At 56.7% G+C, this 10,906-nt stretch overlaps 1 protein-coding gene across 1 annotated transcript; it reads left to right on the top strand.

Annotated features, from left to right (window-relative positions):
* Positions 1 to 2,040: 2,040 nt before the first annotated feature.
* On the top strand, positions 2,041 to 6,050 carry GALR3 (galanin receptor 3). The gene is made up of 2 exons (XM_070370088.1): positions 2,041 to 3,229; positions 3,827 to 6,050. Exons 1-2 carry the CDS (start codon positions 2,871 to 2,873, stop codon positions 4,605 to 4,607), a joined length of 1,140 nt encoding a protein of 379 aa, XP_070226189.1. The 5' UTR covers positions 2,041 to 2,870; the 3' UTR covers positions 4,608 to 6,050.
* Positions 6,051 to 10,906: the final 4,856 nt, after the last annotated feature.

Genomic DNA, 10,906 nt, shown 5'->3' with positions numbered 1-10,906 from the left:
CTCCAGGGACTGCTCTCAGGCTGCACCATCTGTCCTCTGCATTGGGTGCAGGGTTCAAGGCCACAGCTGCCAGAAGCAGCAGTTGGAACAAGGGGAGGTGTGGGTGCCCGGGGCCCGCTGCGACTCAGGTCGTGGCGAGGCGCCCGTCCTGCCTGCCTCATCGGTAGTCCCACTCTGGTTGCCACCATCTTCTTCTCCTCTGCTGTCATAACACAGCTCAGCACTGCTGCTCCTGGGAGCTCTTTGCCCTAGAACTGCTCCAACCCATCCAGAGCCCAAACTCTGACAAGGAGGGGCATAGCTGGCTTGGGGTTCCCAAGGGGAGGGAGGGCAGTGTGTCAGGGGCTTTCAGGGGCCAGGCCTGCCACATTTGTGAGTCCAGGCTTCTGGGTGTCTCACAGTGCATTCCTTCCATACAAGATGGTTGTGGACCCCCAAGTTCTCAAATCCTACCACTCTTAAGTCTAGATCCTACAGTTCTGCTCTTCAGAGATCACAAGATTCTACAATTCTAACTCCTTAATGCAGTTTTGATAGCTCTGAATTCGGGTTTGCAGAATCTGGGGATGATCCCTAATATCTTCAATGAGTTTCTGCTTCTAAAAGTTCAGGGATGTTCCACATCTGGGATGGGTGGCATCAGGCTTTAGAGGAGCCTGAGCACTGGTGAGCATCCCAGGGCCTCGGGAAGCCAGTCCTGAAGAGTCTCTTCCTAGCTCCTCGGACCTTGGTTGCAAGTCCTGGCTTCGTCAGTATCCTCTCAGACTGTTTTCTTTCCCCTTGCATAGACTTCTTGACATTCATCCCACCCTCCCAGCTTCTAGAAAGACCACACAACCCCTACCGCCTCTCCTCCCCATTCACTGCAGACTCCCTTCTGCCCCCACTACACTTGTCTAGTACCAACAACAACCTTGTTGTTAAATCCAATGCATCTTGTCCCACTGGCCTCTAACCCTCTGGAAGATGTGGCCATGTGGTCCTTCCAAGAGGAGGTCCAGACCAGAACCCCATGACTGAAGCACCAGTCATTCACCAAGACCTGGTAACCTCTTTGCCTGGAGGAGAGGCTCTTAATGGGTCTCTCATTAAATCACTCCCCCTCTAGCCATTCTTTTAACCCCAGGCCATAATAAGCTAATTACAAAATAAATGAGCAGGTCACATCCCTGCCCTAGAATCTCCTGTAGTTCCCCACTGCCCTAAGACTAAAAGTTAGACTCCAGACACGCACATAGGCCCTCCAGTCTTCAGGCAGACTGAAGCCCTGGAATCAGCTCAGGGAAGCTGATGGGTCTTGAAATTCTCAGGGCCAGGAGGAATCCTAGTCTGCAGAAAAAGGGACTTTTATCTGGTTTCCTAGCGTTGGACACTCCATTCAAGATTAGAAGTCCTGGGACTTCCTTGACAGTTCAGTGGTCAAGACTCCGCACTTCCAGTGCAGACGGCTCTGGTTCGATCCCTGGTTGGGGAACTAAGATCCCACAGGCCGTGTGGCAAAAAAAAAAAAAAAAAAAAAAAAGACTAGGAGTCCTATCTGAACTTGGGTTGGAGCCCTTCTTGGAGCAGAGAGGATGTGGAGTAGAGTGAGTAGGCAGGACCACAGGAGGTGAGAGGGCCAGGAATGGACTGGGCCTTGGGCACAGAGGGGTTAACCACAAAGCGAGAATCTCAGAGAGCGAGATCAATGGGTTACTCGCTGCAGAAAGGCAGAAGCAACGCAGAGAGGCGGAGGAGAGGAGAGCCAGGCAGAAGAGCATGCCACCTGGGGAAAATCAGGGGCTGAGGAGGAGGCGGCTACTTCGGAGGGAGAGGAGAGGACTTAAAGAAGAGGGAGCAGTGGGAGGCAGAGCTGTACCTGCAGGTAGGCACCAAGAGGCAGCCACTGAGCCAGGAGGCAGCTTCAGCCTGGTCAGTTCACCCAGGGAGAGCAGGAGCCCATCAGGGTTGAGGTCTGTGTCGCCCATCTGGGCTTGCCGGGGTGGGGGTGGGGGCTCCTGCATGTTGGGATGGGGGTGTCTCAAAGATACCACCTTTCTTTCCTCCTCCCTGCTTGGCCCCCTTGCCCTTCATTCATCCAGCCACCCCAGAGGTCCAAGCATGCAGGGAGACCCACAGGTAGCAGCCGATGTGGGCCATGGGGTGCGACAGGGGTCAGGTGATCACAGCTTACATAGATGTAACACACACGCACATGCACACATGCGGGTTGTCAGGGGCACCGCCTATTACAGCTCTCAGATGAGTGCTCCAGCCTGGGAGTCGGTACCACGGCGGCAACAACCTCAGGTCTATCACTCAGAGTGTGACACTAGCTTCCCAAGTCCCCTCTCTGAGCCTCAGTTTCCTCATGTGAAAAGGGGGCAGTGACCTATATGGTGCTCCCAGCTATGCCAGGTGGTGCTGTCACTAAGCTGGACTATCCAGTGACTCAGGGGTGTCACCCATGTTTGGCTGAATTTGACTAATATCCAAAAGTCTTCCCTGTATTTCAGATCCCCATTGACAAGTGAGGAAAATACACCAGATCCTGGGGTTGGAACTGCCCCTCCCCGCACCCGCTTTGCATGTGTCTTTACCTGCATCATTGGTTGAAGGTGTCTATCAACTACCTAATCAGTCCTTCAGGCCCTGGGATGTTTCCTAGGAAACTGAGAAACCCACCTTAGACACCAATGAGACTGCCAGGAGCTGGCACAGTGGGTCCCAGGGATAACTTTTGTCTTTGTCTGCCCAACACCCCTATCCCCCACAAGCTTCCACCCCAGGAGAATTGGCCAGGCCTATGGTGGGGGAACTAGACCCCTGAATTGAGTGACCAGAGCTGAGGACTCCAGCTTTTCTTCCTCAGGTGCCCATCTGTTGGGAAGATGGCTGATATCCAGAATGTTTCGCTAGACAGCCCGGGGAGTATGGGGGCTGTGGCAGTGCCCGTGGTCTTTGCTCTCATCTTCCTGCTGGGCACGGTGGGCAACGGGCTGGTGCTGGCAGTGCTGCTGCAGCCTGGCCCGAGTGCCTGGCAGGAGCCGGGCAGCACGACGGATCTATTCATCCTCAACCTGGCGGCGGCTGACCTCTGCTTCATCCTGTGCTGCGTGCCTTTCCAGGCCGCCATCTACACGCTGGACGACTGGCTCTTCGGGGCCCTGGTTTGTAAGGCTGTGCACCTGCTCATCTACCTCACCATGTACGCCAGCAGCTTCACCCTGGCGGCTGTCTCAGTGGACAGGTGCGCTGGGCTGGGAACGCGGCCCGGTCTGGGGGAGGGGAGGGAGGAAATGGGGGACCAAAAAGGGAGGGGGAGGGAGAAAAAGAAGAGCTGTCTGGCCCCCACCAACCAGTCTCCGGGCACCTGCAGGGCATACTTGAGGGGGTCATCCTGTCCTCACCGCATCTTCACTGGGAGAATCCAGAGAACATCTCTGTGTTCCAAGTGTCAGCTCAGGGCCTGGCACTTAGTCCGTGCTCTGTAAGCATGAAATGAATGGCCAAAGGAACACACGAATGAAATTCATCAGCTATTTTATTACCGCCCACATCTGGCCCGAGTTGTGGTCAGACCGGCTTTCAGGGGTTGAAACTTGGGGTCAAGCCCAGGCTCACTCTCTAGTTGACTCGTTGATGACCTTGAGCCGGTTGGTCACTTCTCGCTGAGCTCCGACCCAGCCTCGCTAGGTGCCGCGGGCGCTGCTCCAAGCGCTTTGCGCGCTAACTCCCTTCATCCTCAAAACCTCCCTGCGAGCGAGGCCCGGCGCGCGCTCACTGGATACCGGGCGGTATCCAGGCCGCCCGCTCGCCACCGCGCTGACTCCGCGCCCGCCCGCAGGTACCTGGCCGTGCGGCACCCGCTGCGTTCGCGGGCCCTGCGCACGCCGCGCAACGCCCGCGCCGCCGTGGGCCTGGTCTGGCTGCTGGCGGCGCTCTTCTCGGCGCCCTACCTCAGCTACTACGGCACGGTGCGCTACGGCGCGCTTGAGCTCTGTGTGCCCGCCTGGGAGGACGCGCGCCGCCGCGCCCTCGACGTGGCCACCTTCGCCGCCGGCTACCTGCTGCCCGTGGCGGTGGTGAGCCTGGCCTACGGGCGCACGCTGCGCTTCCTCTGGGCCGCCGTGGGCCCCGCGGGCGCGGCGGCGGCCGAGGCCCGGCGCAGAGCCACGGGCCGCGCGGGGCGCGTCATGCTGGCGGTGGCGGCGCTCTACGCCCTCTGCTGGGGCCCGCACCACGCGCTCATCCTCTGCTTCTGGTACGGCCGCTTCGCCTTCAGCCCGGCCACCTACGCCTGCCGCCTGGCCTCGCACTGCCTCGCCTACGCCAACTCCTGCCTCAACCCGCTCGTTTACGCGCTCGCCTCCCGCCACTTCCGCGCGCGCCTCCGCCGCCTGTGGCCCTGCGGCCGCCGCCGCCCCCGCGCCCGCTGCCCCCCGGGTGGTGCCCGCCGCGCCCTCCGTCGCGTCCGCCCGGGGCCCGGGGACGCCGCTGGCTGCTCCGGGAACGCCCGGCCTCGCGGGAGGCTGCCGGCGGGCGGCGACTGGGGCGGGGAGCGGGGTCCGGAGCCCGCAGGTGGTGGAGAGGCGTGCAGGGCCCTACCTGTCAGAGTACCAGAATAAACCTTGTCTGCCTCCGCTCTGCCGGGTGTCCATCTGTCCTTCCTCTTCCCCCAGGGCCGGACCGTACTAGGGGATAGGGCCAAAGCCAGGAGCCCTCTGAGGAGCAGTGGATACTCAATCCATGGAGTGGACACCCTTGGACGGTGAAAATGATTCCACGCAGCCAAGCGCAGGCCCCCAGGCCCCAGACTGTGTCCATAGCAAGTCTGGCAGGAAGGAGGGTAGCCCCTCTGCCCATTCTGCCAACTCTGTTAGCATCTTGGAAGCCCTGCTTCCTCTACCAAGCTCCTTCTCCCTTCGAAGCGCTGTCCTGAGTAACTTAATAGTGTAGTGGTAGTCTTGGTCGCTCAGTCGTGTCCAATCTTTGTGACCCCAAGGACTGTAGTCCGTCAGGCCTCTCTGCCTTTGGGATTTCCCAGACAAGAATACTGGAGTGGATTGCCCTTCCCTTCTCCAGGGGATCTTCCCAACCCAGGGATCGAAGCTGGGTCTCCTGCATTGCAGGCAATTTCTTTACCATCTGAGCCATCAGGGAAGTCAGAGTAACTTAATACTAACAGATACAAAATAAATATAGCAAATATTTATTAAGCACTTCATATGTATCCCATGGGGCTTCCCTGATGGCTCAGCTGGTAAAGAATCCTGCAATGTGGGAGACCTGGGTTCCTTTCCTTGGTTGAGAAGATTCCCTGGAGAAGGGAACAGCTACTGTGGTATTACATTCTTCAATCTAATTACAGTTTTGCAAGGTAGATATCATTCGTTCCTCTTTAAAAATGTAGACATCAGGAATCAGAGGGGTTTAGTGATTTGCCACGTAACTAGTGTTTGGGAGAGTCTGGATTCAAACCTACTGCTGTTTACCTTTTTCTACTTAGAAGAACCGACTTCTCCACCTCTGGGACCTCTGTTCTCAGATCCCATGGTTTCCAGTGTTTTTCTTGGTTCTTCCTGATTCTGCATCAGCTCTCTTCCCCAAACCTATAGCTCCCCATACTCAACTGGCTGCCTGAAACCGCAGAGGGCCCCTAGCCCCCTGCTATAGCAGAATTCTGTTTCAGTACTCAGGACAGCGGGTCCTGATGGGCATGCCCCAGGCATCAAGTCCTAGGTCCATTGCCTGACCCCAACCTCTCGCATTATTCCTTCAGCCACTTAAGGCTCCTGGCTCAGAGGAGACATTGAGCTGCACTCAGACCCCAGCTGGCCTTCCAGCAGCCCTGATTACCCTGTGGCACCCTCCCTACCTGGCCCTACACACAGCTGGCATAGTCTGTGGCTGTGGAAACCTCCTAATTAAGCAATAGATCAGTCTCGATGGTTGTGGAGCTGCCCACTTCCTCCTTCACCATAAGCCAATATTGTTTATTAGCTTCTGGCTGAGACCTTCCAATTCTCTGTCTCCCCAGCACACATACCCCAGCTGCTGGGCACCCTGGAAAGGCCCTCCTTGACACTGGGCAGCTGCTGAGACCTCCTCACTGCCTGCCACCTGCCACAGACCCAGGGATCAGAGTGGCAGTCAGCCTTCTCAGGGGGAGGCTGAGAGCCAGCTGGGGAGCCAGTGCTGCCAGGGCCCAGCACCAGGGCTGACACCTGGTCCCGGGCTGTTTCTCCCCGGTCTCTGCCAAGATGTCCCTGACTGACTCAGGCTGCAGCAGTGGGAAAGTTTCCTGGAGGGCAGGGGCTGTGATGCTGCCACTTCTGCAGCCCCCAGAGTGGCCTCTGTCTCCCACGGCCATCACTCACACCTCCCCTGCCTCATCCGTGCCTCGCACCAACAGGCAAGGGATATGACCTCCATTTGTGGGAGTGAAAGCTGAGGCTCGAGATGAGGTACTTGATCATAGCTAAGTGGCAAAATTGAGGAAGAGCCAGGGTCCTAACTGGGCGAGAGGAATGGCTCTCGGGGCAGCCTGGGAAGTATTGGAAAAACATCTAAGAGCATCTGACAGGGTTGCTACACACGACAATGGTGAGAGCCCGCAAAGTCAAAGTGCAGAATAAAATCTTGCAGGGTGGCCGTGCCATGGTTGGTCCAGCCACCCAGGTGGGCTGGTGCTCCTCCACAGTCACCTCTGTGGGCACGGACAGGTGACAGACTGCAAACAAAATGGACAAGCGCCCAGCCAGGGAGTGACAGAGCCAGAGCCTGAACTTGAATGAAACTCCAGGCCTGGGGGAGGGGTCCGTCAGTGAAAGCCCTGCATAGTGGCCTGGCAGAGGGACACTCGTACAGCCCAGACCCTGGCTGGACCCCGAGGCCTCCTGCTTCTGACTGCTGCTTCTGAATGGGTCTCCCTGACCCATTGGAGCTAGATAAAGAAGCCCAGACACCCCGACTAACGGAGGGCCATACAGCCTGGCCTAGAGTAGGCGGCTGACATGATACATGAGGACAGAGGTGCCAGGGAAGGCAAGGCGTGACCCTTTCTTCCTTTATCCCTCAAACATTTGAATGCCTGCCTTAATCTAGCCCTCGAGAGGAAGTCGGAGATGACGTGAATTTGGCCTGACCCCTGCCTTGCGGGAGCACTTAGTCTAGCTGGAGAGCCAAAAACCAAAAGAAGAAAGGATAGCACTGTGTCATGGGGCCATAACAGAAAAGTACACAGGGCCCAGAGGAGGAAATGCCTGCCTTCCTTGACCAGTCCAAGCAGGATACCCAGAGGAGACGACATTTAATAGGCATTTTTCCTGGGAAAAGGTGGGACGGGCCTGCCAGGCAGAGCAAAGGCCAGGGCAGGTACAGGTAGGAGCAGTATGTGGGTTTGTGTAGCTGAAGCAGGGTTGGATAGGGTGGGGTAGGGTCTGGGGAGGCTGGGAGGGTGGGTGCAGTGAGGTCACGTGTGCCTCCTAGGTCAGCTGGCGGGGGACAAGAACTCCATCCTTTCAGGCAGGCAAAACCTTCCTGAAGGTTTTCAGGAAGGGAGGGGCCCACTGTTGCTGTGTAGAGGCTGGGTTGGAGGTGCCAGACTGGTAGCAAGGATCTAACCCAGAGGCTGTTCTGTGAGCCGTGGGCCAGGAAAGCTACCACCAAGGGCTTGGCCTGGGGCTGGGACAGTATTTTTGCCATGGATTTGGCAGGAAGACTGATGGCCTGATGCTGGGCTTAGGCTCAGCCCCTGAAGCTCCCAGGTCTGCTTCAGGAGGCTAATGAAATGTGTGGAAGAGCAGATGATTGTAATACTTTGGTGGAGAGAGTTGAGTCCTGGAGGACCACAGGCAGGCAATCGGGCTGTCCAGAAGCTGAATGAGCCCCAGTCACTGCCCCTAGGGCCCAGGAGAATCCACCTGACCTGAGCCTCCTATGAGGTCTCGGGCCAGCCTGGGGGTCAGGATGGAGCTCCTCTTATTTGGAAGGAGATTTGAATTATGTAACTCTCTCACCCTCCTGTTTGTACCAACCTGTTAGGATTGATCCTGCAGCCTTCAAGTCTGAATACCTACTCAATACAGAGTTCTGCAGGAAAGCAAGATAGAAGCATGGGGGACTGTGGGAGCCCAGAGGAGGGTCCTACCCAGCTTGGAGAGGCAAAGAAGATTTCTGGGAGGAGCTAATGCCCAAGCCAAGCCCTGAAGTGCGAGTCAGTGCACATGTGGAAGGGGGAGATGGGAGAACATGTGCACAGGCCCTGGAGTCCTCCACCTGACGCAGGCACAGCACGACACACCCAGGGTCTGGGACAAGGTACAAGGGAGCCCCAGCAGGAGGTGAGGTGGGAGAAGTTGGGGGAGGCAGCTGCAAAGGATTCTCTAAATCCTGTCTGTAACCAAGACTGTACTTTGTCCCGAGGGCAGGGGGAGCCATGGAAAGATTTTGAACAAAAGAGTGACCGGATCAGATACACTCTCGAGGGAATTCTTTCTGGCTGCAAGGTAGACTGTACCTGGGGAGGGAGAGCAGAATGAAGCTGAGGGTAGGCAGACTAGTTAAGAGGCTGGTGTGAGAACCCAGAGAGATGAAGGTGTCCAAGACATGGCAATGGGTAGAGAGACATGGACAGATGGGACAACCACATACAAGGTACAATTGTTGGGGCTAAATAGTGATTAAATGTTACGGGGTGGGGGAAAGTGATGTCCCAGATAACGCCCAGTCTTCTGGCTTAGGCTACAGGGAGTGGCAGTGGGGGGATGTTGAGCTCGGTGGGAACCCACTGAGACAAGGGGCCTGGGGACATGGTGAGGGTGTCTGTGGGCAGTGGTGAACTGGGCGCCTGCTGTATTTCAGACCTTGTACTTGGCCCTGGAAGGTGTGTCTCATCTGCTTTAGAGTTTGGATTTGGAGAAACTGAGGCTCAGAGAGATTAAGTCACTGGCCCAAGATCACAGAGGTAGTCCCAGACAGTGCTGGGGTCTAATTCAAGTTGGTCTGATTTCAGTTTCATGGTCTTTAGGGAAGAGAAGAGGCAGATAGAAGTTTGTTTTTTTTTTTTTTTTTTTAAGGGGAGGGAGGAATTTGAATGTGCAATGGTGACCCCCACCGCCAGCCCACCCCAGGTAGCAAATGTAGCCAATGTGAAACTCAGCCCCGGGGAGGGTGGGTGAGGTGAGGACCTTGGCACAACCGTGTTAACCAGTCTCTCTCCCTGCCTCTGGCTGACAGGAACAGCACCATCTATCAACTTCAAGGTGTGTACCTGGGGACATAAATACCAATTAACCACCCCGAGTTCCCCTATGAATGAACATTAGTCCTCAGCCTGGATGCAGGGCTCATTTGCAAGTTGCCGGCTGGATCCAAGATGGCATGAGGCCAGAAGGACTGGCTGTGGGGGTGGAATTGTTTCTGGCTTAAGAGGACAAGACTGATTTATTGAGGCATCTGCTTGGTGCCACCTTGCTTTAGCAGCTTGGGCTCTGCGTAGGGGTGAGACTGAAGCAGGGGGAAGGGTTGTAAGGAGGGGTTGAGGGGCAAAGGGGTGCCAGCTGGGAGTTCCTGGGGGTGCTCTGGATGGCTGTGGTTCTGGGGAGGATGCTGGACTGGGCATCTGGTGGGCCTGCCAGGTCAACTCAGAGAGGTGGCACAGTGCAGGGGTCAAGGCACGGACTGTGAGCCACATCACCAGGTTTGAATCCTGGCTCTTGCACTTTACAGCTGACCTCTTAGTACTGTGAACTGAGCTGCCTGAGCCAGGCTGCAAGGTAGGCACACCGCCCCGGGCTGCTTTCTGGCTGCTGCCACCTATATGAGAGGTTTCCAGGGCTCTCCCGGGCACATCCTTGCCTCCATCAGAACCCTAAAAACCCTCACAATCTGAGACTTCTCTGGTGGTCCAGAGGTTAGGATTCCAAGTTTCCACTGCGGGGGCCGAGGTTCAATCCCTGGTTGGGGAACTAGGATCCCACAAGCTGCATGGTGTGGCCAAAAAAAAAAAAACCCCAAGAACCCTCACAATCCAACTCGATTGTGGAGGAGGCTCAATTCATCTGCCTCTGCCCCCTCTGGGCATGCTGATGGCCAAGGGCATTTAATAAACGTGCCATCCTCCCCAGCTTCCAAAGTGGGAGAACGTCACTAGGCTGGCATGGGCCAGTCATAGAGACAAGGGACTACTCTGGGTCCTGGTCTGGGGCTTTGGGCAAGACTCCTTTGCTTCCCTGAGTTTGTTTCCTCAACTGTCAAGTGAACTGATCATATCTCCCTGCGTGTGCTGAGGTCTCAGTGGTCGCTGGAGAGTCAGCATCAGGGCCTTTGGGCTCTCATTCCCTATAGCTGGGGGGAGCTGGGGACTTTGTTGGATTATCCAGGTATGTATCAGTCCAGCGTCCTGTCCTCCTGACCCTGGCTTGGGCTCAGCCTCTGAAGCAGTTGGGGATCTGGTAGGAGGGGGTCTTTTCCCCGGAGCTCATGGTGATTGCTCTGGGTAAGGACGCATATGACCTTGAGGGTGGAGGTGAGCCTGCCTCACCTGCTTTCTGTCGCCAGGGCAAATCTTCTGACCTCAGGATCTCTGCAGCCTGGTCTCATCTCCCTCTCTGGCCAGCCCCTCACACTCCTGGGCCCCACATTTCCCATGCCATCTCCTGGTCCCACAGCTAGCTAGTGTCCGTCCGTCTACCAGGCCTGGCTCATGCTGCTCCCAGCTCTCTGACCACCTCAGAAGGCCTATAATAGTGTGGGCAGCCACCAAAGATGGGCAAAGACCACTCCAGACCCAGTTCAGTCCCATGACTCTGCCCTGTCCTCTCTTCCCTTGGTGACCAGGTGCAGGCCTCGCACACCAGGCACACTGCACCACGTGCTCAGCGAGGAAAGGGCCCGCCCCTCCCCACGTGGGGAGAGAGATTTA

Source organism: Bos mutus, chromosome 5 (genome assembly GCF_027580195.1).
Source record: "Bos mutus isolate GX-2022 chromosome 5, NWIPB_WYAK_1.1, whole genome shotgun sequence".
Classification (NCBI taxonomy): Eukaryota; Metazoa; Chordata; class Mammalia; order Artiodactyla; family Bovidae; genus Bos; species Bos mutus.
Note: the sequence above shows the minus strand (reverse complement) of the source record. Positions and strands in the feature narration are given on the sequence as shown.

Bases quoted from the DNA above. Each gene is read 5' to 3' on its own strand.
- GALR3 (XM_070370088.1), top strand. From the start codon at position 2,871: ATGGCTGATATCCAGAATGTTTCGCTAGACAGCCCGGGGAGTATGGGG. The intron at 3,230-3,826 runs GTGCGCTGGGCT...GCCCGCCCGCAG, and splicing joins GCGGCTGTCTCAGTGGACAG to GTACCTGGCCGTGCGGCACC.